General features: G+C 41.9%; 2 protein-coding genes across 5 annotated transcripts in view; one reads left to right on the top strand and one right to left on the bottom strand.

Annotated features, from left to right (window-relative positions):
- Window positions 1-5,388, bottom strand: part of IL15RA (interleukin 15 receptor subunit alpha) — a 61,476-nt gene extending 56,088 nt beyond the window's left edge. For all 4 annotated transcript variants that reach the window (XR_006294385.1, XM_043561526.1, XM_043561527.1 and 1 more), the window contains exon 1: window positions 4,868-5,388. Coding sequence is in view for 3 of the 4 variants with exons in the window: in XM_043561526.1 (XP_043417461.1) it covers window positions 4,868-4,973 (106 nt within the window). In the remaining variant the exon portion in view is untranslated. The remainder of the gene's footprint in view (window positions 1-4,867) is intronic.
- Window positions 1-24,355, top strand: part of FBH1 (F-box DNA helicase 1) — a 168,995-nt gene that overhangs the window by 108,882 nt on the left and 35,758 nt on the right. The window lies entirely within an intron of this gene.

A 24,355-nucleotide genomic window follows, 5' to 3' on the forward strand; every position in this document is an offset into this window, starting at 1 on the left:
ATCAATTTGGCAAAGGTGATTTAGCCCAAACAAGTTAGTTGAAAGTGATGATTTGATTGAAAAAGAATATCCCCAGGAGTATTTCTTCCATTTTTTGTTTTTAGACGTTGAGGCATTTTCCCTGCCCTTTTTTGCTCTGTATAGCTTATTTTCATCCAGTTATTCCTACTGTGTGCTTTTTAGAACATCAAATATTTAAAAAAACCTTTTATTATATATATATATATGTATATGTGTATGTATATGTATATATGTATGTATGTATATATATGTACATATATATGTATATATGTATACATAGAGAGAGAGGGGGGGAGAGAGAGAGAGAGGAAGAGAGAGAGAGAGAGGGGGATAGGGAGAGAGAGGGGGAGAGGGAGAGAGAGAGAGAGAATCTTAAGCAGGCTCCGTGCTCAGCTCCCAATACAGGGCTCAATCCCACGATCCTGGGATCACGACCTGAGCTGAAATCAAGAGTCAGCTACTCGATCGACTGAGCCACCCAGGTGCCTCAGAACATCCAAAATTTTGAAACGACCTAAATATCCAGCCTACACACATCTTTAGCCATAAGGAACTGTTTAAACAAACTGCAAAAATGTTATAAAATTTATGTATAAAACATTATAATATGTATAAAAGTATGCACAAATGTTATATATGGTAACTTTATAGAACACATTTGCAAACTTTATGAAGTCATGAAAACATTGCCAAACAAGATCAGCTATAATTAATTAAAAATGAATCTGAGAAAACCCCCAAATTCTACATCTTTTTTTGTGCTACTTCTTTTGTAGTTTGATTTTCTCTTTACAAAGGCAATTTAAATTCTGAGAGAAAAATAAGAAAAGGCAGACAACTAAGCAGACTTACACTCACACACACATGACCCATAGTATCTCCCTGCTCAGTGACAACTCCTTAAGGATCTTCTAGTAAAAACTGAATAATATGATGCATATTATTTGAAAGGAACTTCACTTTGCTTATGTAGTCCTCCACTGTTGAACAGTTAGGTTGATTTCAATAAATCCCATATTTTGTGCGTTAAAGTTTTCATCAGTGTTTTGTTACGAGTAGCAGCACAAAGCAATTATAACTAGATAAGATGGATTTCAAATAAAAAAAGAATGAAAGGTTTGAGTAAAACTCCCTAGAATTCTGCAAAAAATGGTTTAAAAAATGTTTAAGCACACATAAGTTGTAAAACCACCCCAAAGTGTACTAACACCCTGTACAACGAAACCCAAGTTGGTGAGATATATTTATCTTCAAACAAATCATCATTTTCTCCAGCTGCTTTTGGAAAATCATCTTCAACCTTTCAGGTTGTGAGGATCTTTAAGAATTAAATTACTTCTTGCTCAAGTTGATGGGTTTCCCCTCCAAATCATGCCTTTTGAATGAGAACAGATAACAGCAACTTGCTGTGTCTGTTAGCACTGTAAACTAGCAGGAGCATATCTGAGCCTGTATTATTTGCTCAGCTGGTGATAAGGAATGGGCTTCTCTCTATAATTTCTGACCAGGATCATAGTACCAAGTAGCAAATTTAATCATTTGTATCCACTTCCCTTCCTAGCTCATTGAAAAACGTTGGGCACAGTCTACTCTGTTAGCTCTCTGTTCATCTTTACCCTAATACTCTGTTGTCTTGATTACTGTGACCTTATTAATAAGTCTCAAAGTCAGAAGTATTATTTCCAATTCAGTTGTTTTTCAAAGTTGTTTTGGCTACACTGTGCCTTATGCATTTTCATGTGAAATCTGCCATCAGTTTGTTGATTTCTGCAAAAAGCCTGCTGAAATTCTGACCTCGGTTGGGGGAGGGGAGTGTTACCTTAACAATATTGGTTTGTCCAGTCCATGAGCATGGTATACAGTCTCCATCTGTTTAGGTCTGCTTTCATTTCTCTGAGCAGTGGTTGGTGGTTTTTAGTGTACAGGTCTTTCTCACCTTTTGTCAGATTTATCCGTAAGTGGGTCGTACTGTTTGATGCTATTGAAAATGATTCCTATTTTTTAAATTTCAATTTCCAATGGCTCATTGCTAATGTATAGAAATGTAACTGATTTTCACAGACTAATGTTTTGTCTACAGCAACCAAGGCTTAAAGAACAGCTGATGTTCAAAATAAGTGTAAGAAGAATTCAGCTCAGATCATCTTTTCAACAAATAGTGCTAGAACAGTTGGATATCCATTCGCAAAACAAAACCTGAAACCAAACCAATATGGAAGCTTCAATCCATACTTTACATTATATAGAAAATTACTCAAAAAGGAATCACAGACATAAATGTAAAACCTTAAAGCTATAAAACCTCTAGAAGAAAATCTTTGTGACCTTGAGTTTGGCAAAGATTTCTTAGAGATGACACTGAAAGCTATTAAAATACATAAAAGAAAAATTAATAAATTGAGCTTTCTCAGAATTAAAAATTTCTGTTCTTCATCAGACACTGTTAAGAGAATGAAAAGATAAGCCACAGACTCTGAGAAAATATTTTCAAATCATATCTGATAAAGGTCTTGTATCCAAAATATATAAAGAATGCTGGAAACTCAATAACAATTCAACTCAATTTTTAAAAGGGCAAGAGGTTTAACCAGATGCTTTACCAAAGAAGATACATTGGTGGCGAATAAGCACATGTGAAGATGCTCAACATTATTAGTTATTAGAAAAATGGAAATTAAAATTACAAGGGTCCACTACCCACCTATTAGAATGGGTACAACTAAAGAGACTGATGAACCACACACACACACAATTTGGCAAATATATGAGGTGATGAATGTGTTAAACTTATGATGGAAATCATTTCACAAGAGGTACATATATTAAATCATTGTATTGTACACCTTAAATTTACATGATGTTATATATCAATTATATCTCAGTAAAGCTGGGAAAATATTTTAAAGGAAAAAAAAACTGATCATACCGAGTGCTGACAAAGATGTGGAGGAATTGGAACTCAGACACTTGTTGGTGGGAATGTAAAAATTAAACACATACATGCCCCATGATTCAGCCACTCCACTCCCACCTTCTCTACCCAAGAGAAACGAAAGCCTGTGTCCACACAAAACCTACATATGAATGTTCATCACAGCTTTAAATGTAATAGCTTCAAACCAGAAACAACCCAGATGTCCAGTAAGAACCGAATGGATAAACAGTGTGATACCCATGCAATGAAATACTACTCAGCAATAAAAAGGAGTGAACTATTGATACAAAGGACAAGACGGAGGGAGAATTATCAGAATAATGACTATGCGTGAAAGTAGCCAGACAAGAAAGAGTACACATTGGATGATTCCATATACATAAAATTCTAGAAATCACAGCAAGCCAAAAGTGAAAGCCCATGGTGGTGGCCTGGGGGGATACAGCACCACGCAGGACAAGAGGAAACTTTCCCTGGCGATGATTATATTGACCTTCTTGATCATGACGGTTCCACAAGTATATACATTTACCTCTAAACCCATCAGATCATGCAATTAAATGTATGAAGTTCATTATGTCCTGTATTTCAATATAACGGTTCAAGAAACACAGGAAACACCAGGAGCAGCTGAATGGCAGCAGTACCTTGGTGAGGCCAACAACCACGCTGTAGCTGATGAGCTTTGGAGACCTTTCCTCTGCGCTTGGAAGGGTACAGCTCAGCCTGGCTGGGCTCAGACTAAAGCTGGACCTCACTTCCACATCGTGCGGGTAAAGTTGCCTCGGTCTGCTGGCTACCCCGTACGCTGGCTAGCGAGCTGAGAGGAGCTGACTGGGTCACCAACACAAGTCAGATTCTGAGATGTGGGGTCAAGAAAATAAAACTTCATGAAAGCCCGCAGAACTACAGGGTTCACACCAACCCAGCCGCAGCAGCAGCAGCAGCCGTGGATGGATAGCTCTGATCACCTACTGGGTGGACAGACTGGACCGACGAGGTGTAAATGACGGAGAGTCTTGCCTTACACACGCACGCACGCACGCACACACATCACGGGTTAACCAACTCCCGGAGAGTGTACGATGGATGGATAGCCTTCAGTGAATCCCTGCCCCCCCCCCCAATTCTATGCACATGCATTGATGCATTTTTCTGGGGAGAGGGTCCCGAGCCCTGTTGAGACCCTCAGGTCGCTTCCTGACTGTAAAAGGATCAAGAAACGCTGACAAGGACAAAGCCAGACCGTCTATGCTTTCTCCTTCCTGCTCTCTAGCTCCCCGGGATGAGAACCTGGGAGTCACTCGTTCGGGTCTTCCTGCTGAGATTACATCTGACGACCCACGTTCGTCGCGAGCGCACCGAGCCATCACCGGCTTGGTCTCTTCCCCGCTGGCCCGGGCGCGCGGACCCCAGGCTGCTAACCCTTTCGCGGGCTCCTGCTGCTTAGGAATCTGCACTCACCGGCCGCACACGTTTTCTCTCCGCAGGGACGCAGCCCCCACGCCGTCCTACCGCCGCGCTCCGGGTCCGAGGGCAGAGACCCAGAGACCGGGGGTCTTCCTCGGACCCCCGCGGGCTCTGCCAGCGGTGTAGACGGCACCGTTTTCCCCCGGGGAGGGGCGGGGCTCAGACAGCCGCCTTCCCAGATTTCTCCGAGCGGCTGGGAACCTCCGGGCCGGAGCCCCGCTGGCGACCGCGGCACCGGTCCCTTCGCCTCAGAAGCGGGGAAGGCGCGGCTCGCGTGCCGGGGGTGGGGGCCCTCCCCGCCGCCCCGTCCACGTGTCCCCGCGCGTGGGCGCAGCGTCCGGTCCTGGGTACCGACCCGCGGCAGCGGTAGGTGGGGCGCCCCTGCCGCCTCCCCCCCCCCAACCCCCTCCCCGCCCCGCCGGGGACGCGCGCCTCTCCTACCGGGCGTCGCCGGCGGCCGGAGCAGCAGCAGCAGCAGCAGCAGCAGCAGCGGCAGCGGCGCGGGGAGGGCGCGGAGCCCGCAGCCCTGGGGCGGCCGCCGGCCCATGTCCGCACGCTCGGCCGCGCTCCCGCCCGCCGGCCCCCGGGCTCGCGGCCGCCCCGACGCCCCGCCGGCCGCGCGGGGAGATGCCGGACCGTCCCCGAGGCGGTGGCGGGCGCCACTCCCGGGACTGGCTGCCCCGCCAGTCGCATTCGCTTTCGCTTTTGCTTTGGCCCCCGGAGGGCTGGGGAGAGGTGCGGAGCCGTGACAGATGGGTGACTCAGCATCCCCACCCCCTCCTCTCGGAAAAGCCCCGCCGCCGCCGCCGCCGCCGGGCCCCCCGCGCCGCCGCCCGCGTCCCCGGCGCGCCCCGGGCTGCGCGGAGAGGGGTCCGCTTCGCCACCTGCGCAGGCCCGCGGTCCTGCCCCTCCGCCTGTCTCCTCGCCCCCGGGGTCCCCACTCGGCCACCGGGGCTCGTGTCCCCTCGCACAGGGCGCTCGCGAGGCAAACTCTTATCAGCGAGCGCGGCTGGTGGGCGTTCACACCTGATTTCTGCGGCGCCCCGGGCACCACCCCTCTCGCTGGTCCCCGCCTGTCGCTCCGACCGCCGCTTTGCCGGTGTCCCTGCACTTCTGGGCCGGAGACCGGCTGGCGGGCGAGTGGCCCTGAGCTCCGCTGGTGTCGTCCGGTCTCCGTGGGCGATGGCGGAGGTGTCGCCGCGCTGTGGCTGGTCGGGCCGCCTGCCTCCTGTGCCACCTGCGCTTTGTCCAAATCCGGAGGCGTCTTTCTTCCCCAAGGAAATTGCAGACATTTGAAGGGGGCGTGGAGGGGGCGGGGGCGGGGGGAGCAGCGACAGGCCCGACAGTTCGCGTCTCTGTGCCCCGGTGCCTGTCGTCAGACAAGCGCTCCTAGTTTTCCGTCTGCCTCTTTGGCAGGCGGGTTACTTTCCTTTCTTGGGATCTCAAGTGGCGCCCGAAGTTGTTTCGAGCCCGTCTGTGATGAGAAAGCTCAGAAACTCCCGGTCACAGGAGTGACGTTAGGCAAGACGGGGCCTCTCTGCTCCGCGTTCCGTTTCCCCGGTGGGAGCGTCTCCAGTGACTGCCACATAGTATCCCAACCAGGAAAGGGACCTCAATGCGATCCGTGGGCCTTGTTCGAATTTTGTCAGGTTTCCATGCATCCGTTCGCGTGTGGATTCAGTTCTGTGCAGGTGTGACACATGCGGATCCGTCTGTGACCACCGCTGTCAAGACGCAGAAGGGATGGGCCACAAGGAGGGATCCGTCCTTGTTACTGTTATGGCCACAGCCACCGTCCTCTCACACCCTCCCTAAGCCCTGGCAACCGCTGATCTATGCTCTATCTCTGTGATTTTGTCATTTGAAGAATGCATGTGAGAGGCGGACTCTCTTCACTCAGCATAATCCCCTTGAGATCTCTATCAGAGATCTTGCCCTGTGAGAAGTTCCATTTGTGAATAGCACTCATGATGGTTTCTGTCTTGGTTTTTTTTTTTTAATTTATTTTTGAGAGAGAGAGAGAGGGCGCAGGGGAGGGCCATAGACAGAGGAAGAGAGAGGATCTAAAGTGGGCTCTCTGCTGACAACAGCGAGCCTGATGTGGGGCTGGAACTCACAAACGGTGAGATCATGACCTGAGCCGGGAACTCACCAACGATAGATCAGACAGACGCTCAGCCGACTGAGCCACCCAGGTTCCCCGATGGTTTCTTTTTTTAAATGTAGGAGCTCTGCCATCCGCCATGCAACAGCCCTGTGCTGTTACACATGCATTCGTTTCCTAGGGCTGGTGTAGCAAAGTACCAAAGCTAGGTGGCTTAAGACAGCACACAGATTCTCTCACAGTTGTGGAGGTCAGGAGTGTTGGCTGGGCCACGCTCTCTTGGAAGGCTCTCCAGGCAGATCCTCCCCTGCCTCTTCCAGATTCTGGTGTTTGCTGGCAATTCTTGGTGTCCCGGGGCTTGTACATGTGTCCTTCCAGGTACATGGCCATCTTCTCCTGTATATCTTCACGTCATCTTTCTTCTGTGTGTGCAGTGTCCCCAGTCCTAATAACCTCATTTTAACGTGATGACCATGACTTTTGGGGTTGGCCCTCCTCCACCCATGGCAATGTGGTAGCTCTGTTTCTGCCAACAAAGTCCAAAACCCCTTTTCTCTGGCCAAACGACACTGAATTGACTGCAGAGCACCTGAGTTCCTGAGGTTTAGCGTCTAGACTTCAGGGGTGATGCCGGTGGCCGTTCCTTTGGTGGCTCCAAATCCGCATGCCCATACAGGGATAGGGAACTCAGCCAGCAGCCACCGCTCAGAGCAGAGCTGGTGTTGAGAGCAATGCTGTAGAGTCAGGACAGACAATGCCAGGTGGCAGGGTATTCGGTCATCGGCTATCTGCTGTGGGGGGATAGACATTGGGCCCTTGGAGCTGGAAGGTAAGATGTCAAATTGTGTTACCAAGAAGAGGAGGGCTGTGGCTCAAGGCTAATGGACTTTTCTTTCTCTTTTTCTTTCTTTTTTCTTTTTTCTTTTCTTTTCTTTTCTTTTCTTTTCTTTCTTTCTTTCTTTCTTTCTTTCTTTCTTTCTTTCTTTCTTTTTTCTTTCCTTCTTTTATTTCCTCTTTCTTTCTTGTCTTAAACTTTTAAATTCATATAACACAAAATTCACCATTTGTTACTGTATAATCCAGTAGTTTTTAGTATATTCACGATATTGCCCAGCCATCACCACTATCTCATTCCAGAACATTTCCATTACCTCAGAATGAAACCCAGTGCCTGTTATTAGTCACTCCCAATTTCTTTTCTCCCAGCCTCTGGTAACCTCTAACCTACTTTTGCCTCTATAGATTTGCCTATTCTGAAGAATTAGAATGTAATCTAATCTAACCTATATCTAATGTAATCTAATCTATAAATGTAATCATAAAACACGTCCTTTTGGGTCTGGTTTGTCTCAGCATAATGTTTTCAAGGCTCATCCATGTTGTAGCATGTATTAGCCCTTCATCCCTTTCTGTGACCGAATAGTACTCCACTAGATAGGTATTATGCGTTTTGTTTATTCATTCACTGGCTCATGGGTATTTGAGTTATTTTCATCTTGGGGCTAACATGAATAACTACCATATGGTAGCACAACCATTGCACAACCATTAGTGCAATGCATAGCCCTTATTCAAATTTTGTCAGCTTTCTGTGCATTCGTGTGTGTGTTATATGTATAGTTCCATGCACTTTTGTCATATGTGTGCACATTCATGTATAAGCTTTTGTATAACCATGGTTTCATTTCTGGGAGGTGTGTACCTAGGAGTGGAATCGTTGGGTCATGGGGTACTTCCGACAGCAAGGAGACTCATGGAGCCATTTAGGAAGCAGGGACAATTGGTTCTCAGACTGGAGGGTGATGCCTCTGGTGCTCACCAAATGAGGGTATACTTGGTTTGGGGAGATATTGACTTAGGAACTAAGGGACCAGCATAAGGGCATCTGACTATCACAGCTACCCTGAGGAAACCACGGCAGCAAAAGTTAGGGGGAGAGAATGAAAGAACATCACTCTACTTGTAGAAGGAAAGAGCAGACAAAACCAAAGACGCAAAAACAGATGGAAGAGGAAAGAAGTGTTTATTGGTACTCAAAATATAAAACAACCACATTTCCTTATTTTTGTAAGTCATATCATATCTGTCTCTAAGCTTTCCTTACCAAGATCAACAAAAATCTGATTGTGTTCTCCCTGCCCCCCCCACCCCCAATGGTAAATGGTCCTCTTCCATTCCCTTGGGTTTCACCAGGACCCAGGAAAAATAGGGAGAGGACTGTGCCCTGTGTCTTCTTGGTCACTCCCGACGGTCATTGTCCAGACCCACCCTCTGTTCTCTGGTCTCAGCAAACCTCCCTGACTCCCTTCCCGGTAGCCCACCCCATCCCCTTCAAAACACTTTTTGTGCATCCAGTTATCCTCACAATCTAGGCAGATTATATCAATTAGCCTAGGTCTTCCTCCAGAAAAGACCTATTTGGGTTAGCCTCCTAATCAAAACAAAACAAAAACAAAAACAAAAAAGAAAAAACCCAGAAACCCAAGCAAATAAACAGTCTGTAAATTGCATCCCTTGAGGGAAAGGCCCAAATTCTAGAATACTAACCCTTGCCCGGTCTTGGGGAAAATCACCCCTTATCTTCTTCCCTATGATGAGTCTTGGGAGCAAAAATTCCCCAGAAGCCAATTCATTTCTTGGTAACTCACCCTGTTATATTAATCTGGAGCCTCCTAACCATAATTCTAATCACTTTGTAGTTGAGAAAATTATGCTGTGAAATGGATTTTGAATTTTAGATATTTCAACCTGTCAGAGTAGAGTGAGCTTAACAATTATTTAAAATTGTTCTGTTTTTGAACTCAAAGTTGCTTTGGTATTTTACTTTTTTTTTTTTTTTTAAATTTTTTTTTCAACATTTATTTATTTTTGGGACAGAGAGAGACAGAGCAGGAACGGGGCAGGGGCAGAGAGAGAGGGAGACACAGAATCGGAAACAGGCTCCAGGCTCTGAGCCATCAGCCCAGAGCCTGACGCGGGGCTCAAACTCACGGGCCGCGAGATCGTGACCTGGCTGAAGTCGGACGCTTAACCGACTGCGCCACCCAGGCGCCCCAGTATTTTACTTTTTAATTGACTTTGAAGCCATATTCTCTCCAGTTCTTCATTTTATTGGCCAGATATCTCTTTTCATAGCACTTGTGCACACAAAAAAGACAACAATGAATGGATGTCATGCACATAAAACAGCAGCACTGAATAATTCTCAAACGTCTTCTGAGTCTTCAAGAAAAACTGAATTACATCCCCGCCTACTTGTTAAAAGCCACTCTTTGCCACCTGTTATTTTGGCAATACCTTGTTTGCACCTCTCCTACAGGAGTCACACAGATATCTGCTTTTGAGCACAAAATATTATGGGTGAGAATTATGACGCTGAAGAGTTTGGTGTGTTTATATAAAATCTCAAAACTGCAATGCGGTATCACCTTACACCCGTCAGAATAGCTTTTTTGTTTTTCAGAATAGCTCTTACCAAAGACAAGAAATAACAAGTGTTGGTGAGGATGCGAGGAAGTAGGAACCCTCATGCACTGTTGGTGGGAATGTAAACTGGTGTCATCAGTGTGGAAAACAGTATGGAATTTCTTTTAAAAATTAAAAATAGAGGTACTGTAAGATCGCCACAGTTCCACTTCTTGGTGATTTATCCAAAGAAAACAAAGACACTAACTGAAAAAGATATCTGCACCCTCATGTTCACTGCAGCATTATTTATAATGGCCAAGATATGTAAACAACCTAAGTGTCCATCAATGAATGAATGAAGAAATTGTCTTATATATATATATTTTATATGTATGTACAGTTTATATTATATATTTTACACACAAAGAAAGTCTCATATATGGAATGTAAACGAAAGAAAGAAAAATTCAATACAAAAACACTATTTAAAAATTTTTAAACATTTATTCATTATTTATTTATTTTTAAATATGAAATTTGTCAAATCATTTATTCATTTTTTAAATAAAATTTATTGTTAAATTGGCTAACGTGCAGTGTGTACAGCGTGCTCTTGGTTTTGGGGGTAGATTCCTGTGATTCATCGCTTACATACAACACCCAGTGCTCATCCCAACAAGTGCCCTCCTCAATGCCCGTCCCCCATTTCTCCTTCTCCCCCACCCCCTCATACACCCTCAGTTTGTTCTCTGTATCGAAGAGTCTGTTATGGTTTGTCTCCCTCCCTCTCTGTTTGTAACTATTTTTTCCCCTTCCCTTCCCTCATGGTCTTCTGTTAAGTTTCTCAAGTTCCACATATGAGTGAAAACATATGGTATCTGTCTTTCTCTGCCTGACTTATTTTACTTAGCATAATACCCTCTGGTTCCTTCCACGTTGCTGCAAATGGCAGGATTTCATTCTTTTTGATTGCCAAGTAGTATTCCATTGTATATATAAACCATATCTTCTTGATCCATTCATTAGTTGATGGGCATTTAGGCTCTTTCTGTAATTTGGCTATTGTTGAAAGCACTGCTATAAACATTGGGGTACATGTGCCCCTACGAATCAGCACTCCTGTATCCTTTGGATAAATTCCTAGTAGAGCTATTGCTGGGTTGTAGGGTAGTTCTATTTTTAATTTTGTGAGGCACCTCCACACTGTTTTCCAGAGCGGATGTACCAGTTTGCATTCCCACCAACAGTGCAAGAGGGTGCCTGTTTCTCCACATCCTCTCCAGCATCTATAATCTCCTGATTTGTTAATTTTAGCCACTCTGACAGGTGTGAGGTGGTATCTCAGTATGGTTTTGATTTGTATTTCCCTGATGAGGAGTGACGTTGAGCATCTTTTCATGTGTCTGTTGGCTATCTGGATGTCTTCTTTGGAAAAGTGTCGATTCTTGTCTTTTGCCCATTTCTTCACTGGATTATTTGTTTTTCAGGTGTTGAGTTTGGTAAGTTCTTCACAGATTTTGGATACTCACCCTTTATCCGATATGTCATTTACAAATATCTTTTCCAATTCCGTCGGTTGCCTTTTAGTTTTGTTGATTGTTTCCTTTGCAGTCAGAAGCTTTCTATCTTGATGAGGCCCCAATAGTTCATTTTTGCTTTTAATTCCCTTGCCTTTGAAGACGTGTTGAACAAGAAATTGCTGTGACTGAGGCCAAAGGGGCTGTTGCCTGTTTTCTCCTCTAGGGTTTTGATGGTTTCCTGCCTCACATTTAGGTCTTTCATCCATTTTGAGTTTATTTTTGTGAATGGTGTGAGAAAGTGGTCTAGTTTCATTCTTCTGCATGTTGCTGTCTAGTTCTCCCAACACCATTTACTAAAGAGACTGTCTTTTTTCCATTGGATACTCTTTTCTGCTTTGTCAAAGTTTAGTTGGCCATATATTTGTGGGTCCAATTCTGGGTTCTCCATTCTTTTTTTTTTTTAATGTTCATTTATTTTTGAGAGAGAGACAGAGTATGAGTGGAGGAGGAGGTATAGAGAGAGTCAGAATCTGAAGCAAGCTCCAAGCTCTGAGCTGTGAGCACAGAGCCTGACATGGGGCTCAAACTCACGAACTGTAAGATCATGAGCCAAAGTCAGACGCTTAACCGACTGAGCCACCCAGGCGTCCCTTGGGTTCTCTATTCTATTCCATTGTCTATGTGTCTGTTTTTGTGCCAATACCATACTATCTTGATGATTACAGCTTTGTAGTAGAGTCTGGGATTTTGATGCTTCCTGCTTTGGTTTTCTTTTTCAACATTACTTTGGCTCTTTGGGGTCTTTTGTGGTTTCATACAGATTTTAGGATTGTTTGTTCTAGCTTTGAGAAGAATGTTGGTGCAATTTTGGTTGGGATTGCATTGAATGTGTAAATTGCTTTGGGTAGTAGTGACATTTTAACAATATTTCTTCTTCCAATCGATGAGCATGGAATGTTTTTCCGTTTCTTTGTGTCTTCTTCAATTTCCATCATAAGTTTTCTGTAGTTTTCAGCATACACATCTTTTACATCTTTGGTTAGGTTGATTCTTAGGTATTTTATGGCTCTTGGTGCAATTGTAAATGGGATCGATTTCTTGATTTCTCTTTCTGTTGCTTCATTATTGGTGTATAGAAATGCAACCGATTTCTATACATTGATTTTGTATCCTGTGACTTTGCTGAATTCATGTATCAGTTCTAGCAGTTTTCTGTGGACTCTTTTGGGCTTTTCATGTAGAGTATCATGTCGTCTGCAAAAAGTGAAAGTTTGACTTTTTCTTTGCCAATTTTGGTGCCAATTTTTTTCATTTTGCCAATTTTATTTCATTTCGTTGTCTGATTGCTGATGGTAGGACTTCCAATACTATGTTAAATAACAGTGGTGAGAGTGGACATCCCCATCGTGTTCCTGATCTCAGAAAAAAGCTCTCGATTTTTCCCTATTGAGGATGATATTAGCTGTGGGCTTTTCATATATGGCTTTTATGATGTTTAGGTATGTTCCTTCTATCCCAAATTTCTTGAGGGTTTTTATTAAGAAAAGATGCTGTATTTTGTCAAATGCTTTTTCTGCATCTATTGACAGAATCATATGGTTCTTATCCTTTCTCTTACTAATGTGATGTATCACATTGATTGATTTGTGAATACTGAACCAGCCCTGCAGCCCAGGAATGAATCCCATTTGATCATGGTGAATAATTCTTTTTATATGCTGTTGAATTCTATTTGTTAGTATCTTGTTGATAATTTTTGCATCCATGTTCATCAGGGATATTGGGCTGTAATTCTCCTTTTTTGTGGGGTCTCTGTCTGGTTTGGGAATCAAGGTAATGCTGGCTTCATAGATTGAGTCTGGAAGCTTTCCTTCCATTTCTGTTTTTTTTTAGAATAGCTTGAGAATGATAGGTATATTCTCTTTTTTAAATGTCTGGTAGAATTCCCCTGGGAAGCCATCTGGTCCAGGACTCTTATTTGTTGAGATTTTTGATAATGGATTCGATGTCTTCACTAGTTATGGGTCTGTTCAAATTTTCTATTTCTTCCAGTTTGAGTTTTGGTAGTGTGTGGGTGTCTAGGAATTTGTCCATTTCTTCCAGATTGTCCAGTTTGTTGGCATATAATATTTCATAGTATTCTCTGATAATTTTTTGTATTTCTGAGGGGTTGGTTGTGATAAATCCAATTTCATTTGTGATTTTATCTATTTTGGTCCTCTCTCTTTTCTTTTTGAGAAGTCTGGCTGGGGGGTTATCAACTTTGTTTAGTTTTTTTTAAAAAAAAAAACAGCTCTTAGTTTCATTGATCTGTTCTACTGTCGGGTTTTGTTTTTTTTTTTTTTTTTTTTTGTGGATTCTATATTGTGTATGTCTGCTCTAATCTTAACTATTTCTCTTCTTCTGCTGGGTTTGGGTGTCTTTGCTGTTCTGCTTCTAGTTCCTGTAGGTGTGCTGTTAGATTTTGCATTGGGGATTTTTTTCTTGTTTTTTGAGACAGGCCTGGATTGCAATGTATTTTCCTTTTAGGACTGCCTTTGCTGCATCCCAAAGAGTTTGGACTGTTGTGTTTTCATTTTCATTTGTTTCCATGTATTTTTTAAATTTCTTCTTTAATTTCCTGGTTGACACATTCATTCTTTAGTAGGATGTTCTTTAACTTCCATACATTTGGAGGTTTTCCAAACATTTTCCTGTGGTTGATTTCAAGTTTCATAGCATTGTGATATGAAAATGTTCATGGTATGATCTCAATTCTTTTATGTTTATTGAGGGCTCTTTTGTGACTCAGTGTGTGATCTGTCTTGGAGAATGTTCCATGTGCACTCGAGAATAATGTGTATTCTGCTGCTTTTGGATGAAAAGTTCTGAATATATCTGTCAATTCCATCTGGTCCAGTGTATCATTCATGGTCATTGTTTCTTTACTGATTTTCTGCCTAGATGATCTGTCCATTGTTGTAAGTGTAGTATTAAAGTCACCTGCAATTACCATATTCTTATCAATAATATTGCTCATGTTTGTGATTAATTGATTTATTTATTTGGGTGCTTCCAAATTGGATACGTAGACATTTATAATTGTTAGATCTTCTTGATGGATAGACCCCATAGTTATGATATAATGTCCTTCTTCATCTCTTGTTATAGCCTTTAGTTTAAAATCTAGTTTGTCTGATATAAATATGGCTACTCTGGCTTTCTTTCGACTTCCAGTAGCATGATAGATGGTTCTCCATCCCCTCACTTTCAATCTGAAGGTGTCCTCAGGGCTAAGATGGATCTCTTGTAGACAGAAAATACATGGGTCTTGGTTTTTTCATCCATTCTGATACCCTATGTCTTTTGATTGGAGCATTTAATCCATTTATATTCAGTGTTCTTACTGAAAGATATGCATTTAGTGTCATTGTGTTATCTGTAGGTTTCATGCTTGTAGTGATGTCTCTGGTACTTTGTGGTCTTTGCAACATTCTACTCAGAGTTCCCCTAGGATCTCTTGTAAGGCTAGTTTAGTGGTGATGAACTCCTTCAGTTTTTGTATGTCTGGGAAAACCTTTATCTCTCCTTCTATTCTGAATGGTAGCCTTGCTGAATAAAGGATTCTTGGCTGCATATTTTTCCTATTCATCACATTGAATATTCCCTGCCACTCCCTTCTGGCCTGCCAAGTTTCAGTAGATAGGTCTGCTACTACTCTTATGTGTCTACCCTTGTAGGTTAATGCCCATTTGTCCCTAGCTGCTTTCAGAATTCTCTCTTTATCTTTGTATTTTGCCAGTTTCACTATGATATGTTGTGTAAAAGATCAATTCCTGTTACATCTGATGGGAGTTCTCTGTGCCTCCTGGACTTAAATGTCTGTTTCCTTCCCCAGATTGGGGAAGTTCTCCACTATGATTTGTTTAAGTACACCTTCTCCCCCTTACTCTCTTCTTCTGGAACTCCTATGATATGGATATTATTATGTTTCATTAAATCACTTCATTCTCCAATTCTCCCCTTGTAGTCTAGAATTTTCTTTATTTTTTTAATGTTTATTTATTTATTTTTATTTTTAAAAATTTACATCCAAATTACCATATAGTGCAACAATGATTTCAGGAGTAGATTCCTTAGTGCCCCTTACCCATTTAGCCCATCCCCCTTCCCACAACCCCTCCAGTAACCCTCAGTTTTTTCTCCATATTTATGAGTCTCTTCTGTTTTGTCCCTCTCCCTGTTTTTGTATTATTTTTATTTCCCTTCCATTATGTTCATCTGTTTTGTCTCTTAAAGTCCTCATATAAGTGAAGCCATATGATTTTTGTCTTTCTCTGACTGACTAATTTCACTCAGCATAATACCCTCCAGTTCCATCCACGTAGCTGCAAATGGCAAGATTTCATTCTTTTTGATTACTGAGTAATACTCCAGTGTGTGTGTGTGTGTGTGTGTGTGTGTGTGTACCACATCTTCTACCACATCCATTCATCCATCAATGGACATTTTGGCTCTTTCCATACTATGGCTATTGTTGATAGTGTTTCTATAAACATGGGGGTGCATGTGTCCCTTGGAAATAGCACACCTCTATCCCATGGATAAATGCCTAGTAGTGCAATTGCTGGGTTGCAGGGTAGTTCCATTTTTAGTTTTTTGCAGAACCTCCATACTGTTTTCCAGAGTGGCTGCACCAGCTTGCATTCCCACCAATAATGCAAAAGAGATCCTTTCTCTGCATCCTCACCAACATCTGTTAGTGCCTGAGTTGTTAATGTTAGCCATTCTGACACGTGTAAGGTGGTATCTCAGTGTGGTTTTGATTTGTATTTCCCTGATGATGAGTGATGTTGAGCATTTTTTCATGTGTCAGTTGGCCATCTGGATATCTTCCTTGGAGAAGTGTCTATTCATGTCTTTTGCCCATTTCTTCACTGGATTATTTGTTTTTTGGGGTGTTGAGTTTGATAAGTTCTTTATAGATTTTTGGATACTAACCCTTTATCTGATATGTCATTTGCAAATATCTTCTCCCAGTCTGTCAGTTGCCTTTTAGTTTTGCTGATTGTTTCCTTCACTGTGCAGAGCTTTTTATGTTGATGAGTCCCAGTAGTTCATTTTTGCTTTTGTTTCCCTTGCTTCCAGAGATGTGTTGAGTAAGAAGTTGCTGCAGCCAAGATAAAAGAGGTTTTTGCCTACTTTCTCCTAGAGGATTTTGATGGCTTCCTGTCTTACATTGATATCTTTCATCCATTTTGAGTTTATTTTTGTGTATGGTGTAAGAAAGTGGTCCACGTTCATTCTTCTGCATGTTGCTGTCCAGTTTTCCCAACACCACTTGCTGAAGAGACTGTCTTTATTCCATTGGATATTCTTTCCTGCTTTGTCAAAGATGAGTTGGCCATACGTTTGTGCGTCCATTTATGGGTTCTTTATTCTGTTTCATTGATCTGAGTGTCTGTTCTTGTGCCAGTACCATACTGTCTTGATGATTACAGCTTTGTAGTATAGCTTGAAGTCTGGGATTGTGATGCCTTCTGCTTTGGTTTTCTTTTTCAAGATTGCTTTGGCTATTCGGGGTCTTTTCTGGTTCCATACAAATGTTAGGATTATTTGTTCTACCTCTGTGAAGAATGGTGGTGTTACTTTGATAGGGATTACATTGAATATGTAGATTGCTTTGGGTAGTATCGACATTTTAACAATATTTGTTCTTCCTATCCAGGAGCATGGAATCTTTTTCCATTTTTTTTTGTGTCTTCTTCAATTTCTCATAAGCTTTTTATAGTTTTCAGTGTATAGATTTTTCACCTCTTTGGTTAGATTTATTCCTAGGTATTTTATGGTTTTGTGTGCAACTGTAAGTGGGATCGACTCCTTGATTTCTCTTTCCATTGCTTCACTGTTGGTGTATAGAAATGCAACCGATTTCTGTGCATTGATTTTATATCCTGCAACTTTGCTGAATTCATGAATCAATTCTAGAAGTTTTTTTGTGGAATCTTTTGGGTTTTCTATATAGAGTATCATGTCATCTGCGAAGAGTGAAAGTTTGACCTCTTCCTGGCCGATTTGGATGCCTTTATTTCTTTGTGTTGTCTGATTGCAGAAGTTAAGACTTTCAATACTATGTTGAATAACAGTGGTGAGAGTGGACATCCCTGTCTTGTTCCTGACCTTAGGGGGAAAGCTCTCAGGTTTTCACCATTGAGGATGATATTAGCATTGGGTCGTTCATATATGGCTTTTACGGTCTTGAGGTATGCTCCTTCTATCCCTACTTTGTTGAGGGTTTTTATGAAGAAAGGATGTTGTATTTTGTCAAATGCTTTCTCTGCATCTATTGAGAGGATCATATGGTTCTTGTCCTTTCTTTTATTGATGTAATGAATCATGTTAATTGTTTTGTGGATATTGAACCAGCCCTGTGTCCCAGGTATAAATCCTGCTTGTTTGTGGTAAATATTTTTTTTAATGTATTGTTGGATCTGGTTGGCTAATATCTTGTTGAGGATTTTTGCATCCATGTTCATCAGGGAAATTGGTCTATAGTCATCCTTTTTAGTGGGGTCTCTGGTTTTGGAATCAAGGTAATGTTGGCTTCATAGAAAGAGTTTGGAAGTTTTCCTTCCATTTCTATTTTTTGGAACAGCTTCAAGAGAATACGTGTTAACTCTTCCTTAAATGTTAGGTAGGATTCTCCTGGAAAGCCATCTGGCCCTGGACTCTTGTTTTTTGGCAGATTTTTGATTACTAATTTGATTTCCTTACTGGTTATGGGTCTGTTCAAATTTTCTATTTCTTCCTGTTTCAGTTTTGATAGTGTATATGTTTCTAGGAATTTGTCCATTTCTTCCAGATTACCCATTTTATTGGCATATAATTGCTCATACTATTCTCTTATTGTTTTTATTTCTGCTGTGTTGGTTGTGATCTCTCCTCTTTCATTCTTGATTTTATTTATTTGGGTCCTTTCCTTTCTCTTTTTGATCAAACTGGCTAGCAATTTATCAATTTTGTTAATTCCTTCAAAGCACCAGCTTCTGGTTTCATCAATCTGTTCTACTGCTTTTTATGGTTTCGATAGCATTAATTTCAGCTCTAGTCTTTATTATTTTCTGTCTTCTGCTGGTTTGGGGTTTTCTTTGCTGTTCTTTTTCCAGCTCTTTAAGGCATAAGGTTAGGTTGTGTATCTGAGATCTTTCTTCCTTCTTCAAGAAGGCCTGGATTACTATATATTTTCCTCTTATGACCACCTTTGCTGTGTCCCAGGGGGTTTTGGGTCGTGGTGTTATCATTTTCATTGACTTCCATATACTTTTTAATTTCCTCTTTAACTGCTTGGTTAGCCCATTCATTCTTTAGTAGGATGTTCTTCAGTCTCCAAGTATTTGTTACCTTTCCAAATTTGTTCTTGTGGTTGATTTCAAGTTTCATAGCATTGTGGTCTGAAAATATGCACAGTGTGATCTCAATCTTTTTGTACTTACTTAGGGCTGATTTGTGTCCCAGTATATGGTCTATTCTGGAGAATGTTCCATGTGCACTGGAGAAGAATGTATATTTTGCTGCTTTAGGATGAAATGTTCTGAATATATCTGTTAAGTCCATCTGTTCCAGTGTGTCATTCAAAGCCATTGTTTCCTTGTTGATTTTTTGATTACATGATCTGTCCATTGCTGTGAGTGGGGTGTTGAAGTCTCCTACTATTATGGTATTACTATTGATGAGTTTCTTTATGTTTGTGATTGATTTATATATTTGGGTGCTTCGCATTTGGCACATAAATGTTTACAATTGTTAGGTCTTCTTGGTGGATAGACCCCTTGATTATGATATAATGCCCTTCTGCATCTCTTGCTACAGTCTATATATTAAAGTCGAGATTGTCTGATATAAGTATGGCTACTCTGGCTTTCTTTTGTTGACCATTAGCATGATAGATGGTTCTCCATCCCCTTATTTTCAATCTGAAGGTGTCTTTAGGTCTAAAGTGGGTCTCTTGTAAACAGCATATAGATGGATCTTATTTTCTTATCCATTCTGTTACCCTATGTCTTTTGATTGGAGCATTGAGTCCACTGATGTTTTGAGTGGGTACTGGAAGATATGAATTTATTGCCATTATGATGCTTGTAGAGTTGGAGTTTCTGGTAGTGTTTTCTGGTCCTTTCTAATTTTTGTTGCTTTGATACACACACACACACACACACACACACACACACACACACACACATTTTCATCTTTTCTCCCCTCAGAGAGTCCCCCTTAAAATTTCTTGCAGGGCTGGTTTAGTGGTCACAAACTCCTTTAATTTTTGTTTGTCTGGGAAACTTTTTATCTCTCCTTCTATTTTGAATGACAGCCTTGCTGGATAAAGAATTCTTGGCTGCATATTTTTCTGATTCAGTACACTGAATATACCCTGCCACTCCTTTCTGGCCTGCCAAGTTTCTGGGGATAGGTCTGCTGCAAACCTGATCTGTCTTCCCTTGTATGTTAGGGACATTTTTCCTTTGCTGCTTTCATGATTCTCTCCTTGCCTGAGAATTTTGTGAATTTGACTATGATATGCCCTGTTAATGGTCTGTTTTTGTTGAATCTTATGGGGGTCCTCTGTGCTTCCTGGATTTTGATGTCTGTGTCCTTTCCCCAGGTTAGGAAAGTTTTCTGCTATGATTTGCTCACATAACACTTCTGCCCCAATTTCTCTCTCTTCCTCTTCTGGGACCCCTATTATTCTGATGTTGTTCTTCTAAATGAGTCACTGATTTCTCTAATTCTTAAATCGTGCTCTTTTGCCTTAATCTCTCTCTTTTTTTTCTGCCTCATTATTCTCTATAAGTTTGTCCTCTATATCACTGATTCTCTGCTCTGCCTCATCCATCCTTGCTCCATGGCATCCATCCATGATTGCAGCTCAGTTATAGCATTTTTTAGTTCATTCTGACTAGTTTTTATTTCTTTTATCTCTGCAGAAAGGGATTCTAACCTATTTTCGACTCCAGCTTGTATTCTTATCATGATTCTAAATTCTGATTCAGACATCTTGCTTGTATCTGTGTTGGTTAAATCCCTGGCTGTTGTTTCTTAGTGCTCTTTCTTTTGGGGTGAATTCCTTCATTTTGTCATTTTGAAGGGATAAAAGGAATTAATGAGGTAGGAAAATTAAAATTAAAAAAATTAAAATTAAAAAATATTAAAATTAAAAATTAAAAACACATACACACACAAAAATCAAATAGATGATGCTAGATCCTAGGTGTGTTTTGGTCTGGTGTTGAAAGTGGTTTGACAGATTAGAGAAAAAAATGGGGGTGTGGAGAAAGAAAAAAAAAGGAAATTGTTTGAGAATTTGAAAAAATTAATACACTGAAGTAGACTCAAATGAGATGATGGGGTAAAATAGTGTTTGAAAAAATATACACAAAAATAAAGAATATAGTAGAAAAAAATTTTAAAAATTTTTAATAAAAATTAAAAATAAATACAACTTTTTCTTTTTCTGTATTCAAGAAAAAAGAAAAGAACCAAAAAAGAGAAAAGATTTTTTAAAACAAAAGAAAAAAAATGAAGTCGTTTGAAAATTTGAAAAAGTGAATACACTGTAGTAGACTAAAATAAAATGATGGAAGTAAAATAGAATTTGAAAAAATTTATATAAAAGCAAAAAACATAGTAAAAAATTCAATAAAAATATTTTTAATAGAAATTGAAAGTAAAATGAAGTTTTTTCTCTTTCTGCATTCAAGAAAAAGAAAAGAAATGAAAAAGAGAAAAAAGAAAAAGAAAGGAAAAAAAGGAAATTGAAAATTTGAAAAGGTGAATACAGTGATGTAGACTAAAATAAAATGGTGGAAGTAAAATAGAATTTGAAAAAATTTACACAAAAGTAGAAAATATAGTAATAAAAATTAAAGAAAAATATTTTTAATAAAAATTGAAAATAAAAATGAATTTTTTCTCTTTCTGTATTTAAGAAAAAGATAAATGTAAAAGAGAAAAAGAAAAAAAAGAAAGAAAATTGAATAGATGAACCTGCTAACAGATTGAAGTAGGACTGAAATTACTTTGTTTTCCCCTAGAAGTCAGTCTATGTAGCACTTTATAGTCCATAAACTAAGCCGGCGGTGAGACTTGTGTTCTTGAAGAGCCAAGTTGGCCCACTTGGGTGGGGCTCAGTGTAATGGCTCTGATCTCCACCAGATGGCACTGCTAGTCTACTGGGGTGGAGTGTTGTGGCGCTTGTAAGAGCATATGCGCATGCGCGGGAGTGGTGAAAATGGCGCCACCCAGCTACCCGGTCTGTTTTCCCAGATCCATAATCACGCACCCTTCCTCTGTCTTCAGCTTTCATCCACTCCCCATTCTTTTACTCTCTGTGACCAGGCCCCAGGCAGTACCTCTCTCCTGAGTTTTGTCTCAGATGTGGCTGTTTTTGGCTGTTTTCCCCGGCCCCTTACTTCTGAAGGACTGTGGCTTTGTCCCGTTCCGCCCCTCTGCGGGAGGGTCTCACCAAGCAATGGCTGAATGAGCAATGGCTGAATGTTGGCTGCACCCAGGAACGCTTGCTGGACCCTGCTGTTGCCGGTGCCCTGAGACTGTGGCCAGGTGCCAGCCCGCCCCAGAAAAAGATCGCGAGACAGTGTGGCATCAGCGTTTCTGGGATTATGGAAAATCGCAACACACATCTGGCACCAGGCTTCACCCTTAATGACCTTGTTCCAGCACCAGAGAATGTGGCTGTTTTCTGGGGTCTGCTGGGACCAGTTGGCTTCAACAGTCTCTACCAAATGTCCTTCCAGCAGTGGAACCACTTTTCCCCATGTGACCCGAGAACCTCCTGGACCCCATTCTGTTCCTGGGGATTCGTCCTTCCCACCAGAGCACTGCCAGGTATCGAGCTGCGGAGCTGCAGACTTTGAGCTCCCCTTGTTTACAGTCTTAATGGAATTGAAACCCTCTCCTTTCTCCTTTCTCCCTTTTTAGTTTAGTGCCTGTGGCTGTTTCCAATTTTCCACTTTCTCTCCAACTGCTCTTCGGGAGGGGTGCTTTTCCTGTATGCTTCCCCTCCCCACCCAGTCTCCATCCTCTTTCCGCCTGCAAAAGCGTTTCCCTATCCTCAGTGCCTTCTCACTCCCCAAGTTCACTTCTCAGTGCTCTGTACCTGATGAATTCTGTGGTTCAGGTTGTGCAGATTGTTGTGTTAATCCGCCAGTCAGTTTTCTAGGTGTGTAGGATGGTTTAGTGTTGGTCTGGCTGTATTTCATGGGCACGAGACACACAAAAAACTTCCATGCTGTTCTTAGTCTAGAATTTTTTTATCTCTTTTTCTCAGCTTCATCTTTTTCCATAATTTTATCTTCTATTTCACTCATTCTCCCCTCTGCCTCTTCAATCCTCACTGTCACTGCCTCTAGTTTATTTTGCACCTCATTTACAGCATTTTTTAAATTTGTCATGACTATTGTTTAGTTCCTTGACCTCTGCAGCAATAGATTCTCTGCTGTCTTCTATGCTTTTTTCAAGCCCAGCATTTAATCTGATGACTATTATTCTAAATTCTTGATCAGATACATTGTTTATATCTGTTTTGATCAATTATTTAGCTGTCATTTCTTCCTGGAACTTCTTTTGAGGAGAATTCTTCCATTTTGTCATTCTGGCTAGTTTTCTGTCCCTTATGTGTTTTAGGAGTTTGTTATGTGTCCTACACCTGTGAGCACTACTATTTTAAGAGAGGTCATACACTGTCCAGGGCCTGGCCCCTCAGGAGTGGTTTTTAGAGTGTGTTACTTGCTCTCAGTTTTTGTGACTCTGGTTGCTTTATCTCCCTACTCATAGTGATGTTTTGGACCCTCCACCAGGTGTGCTTTGAGTTGTTCATTGAAGTAGCCCTGGGGCGGAGGGGAACCAAACACCAAAAAACAACAACAACAAATAAAAACACTGGGGTGGGGGGTGGTGTTGGTGGAAAATGCCTTATCCCATACAAAGAGAGAAATGACAGAGGTGGGGAAAAAGAAAAGAAAAGAAAATTGACCAGGCAGAGAAACTATATGGCTTAATACAGAGAGACAGAGAGAGAGGAAAATAAAGAAGGAGATATAGAGCAAGTATAAAGAGAATAGATTAAATATGTCTGCTCAAACAAACCAACAACCAGAAAAACCAGACTAGACAAGGGAGGAAATAAGAAGGAGAAAAGGAAGAAAAAATATATGTATACAATAAAAATTGTCCAAGAATTAAGTCAGGGAATGCAAAACCACTGGGTGCCTTGGAACCAGTGGCATCACTGGGCTGGAGGAAGGGCTGTCTGGTTTGTCCAGGTCAATCCCACTCCAGTAGATGTGCTGTTAGCAGGCGCCGAGGGGCGGGGTTTGGTGTGGGCGGGGCCAGCTGTGCTTTCCCTGAGGCCCCACCTTGGTGGTGATGGGGAAAAAAATGGTGACACCCCAGTCTCCCCTCCCTGTACAGGGGGTCCCAAACGAGTCTGTTCAGGCCATTCTCACAGTGCTACATAGGCACGAAGGGGCCTTCCTCCCCCCCCTCCACAGTCTGCCATGCCTCCCTGGCGCTTGGCTGGGATTTACCCCAATGTCTTAAAGGGTCCTGCTCTGTGCGCCCTGGTTCCAGGGAAGTGTCGCTCTGCACCACCGATTCATGGCCTCTAGCTGGTGGACACAGGCAGTCTCTGTCCTTTTGAGCAGTTATATACCTTCTTCCCACCTCACTCCAGGGAAGGGACCGCTTTCTCCTGCTGCAGACTGTGCCTCTGAACTAGTTACCAAGCTGAGGGCAGGCTCCCCTCCTCCCCAGGTGCGCAAGCAGGGCAGCTGGTCCCCGTCCGAGGAAGCTCCGTGGTTAGAGATTGGAGCCTTCTCTGTCCCAGTCCATGGTTTTTCTCTTGTC

The sequence above is a fragment of the Prionailurus bengalensis genome, chromosome B4 (assembly GCF_016509475.1).
Source record: "Prionailurus bengalensis isolate Pbe53 chromosome B4, Fcat_Pben_1.1_paternal_pri, whole genome shotgun sequence".
NCBI lineage: Eukaryota > Metazoa > Chordata > Mammalia > Carnivora > Felidae > Prionailurus > Prionailurus bengalensis.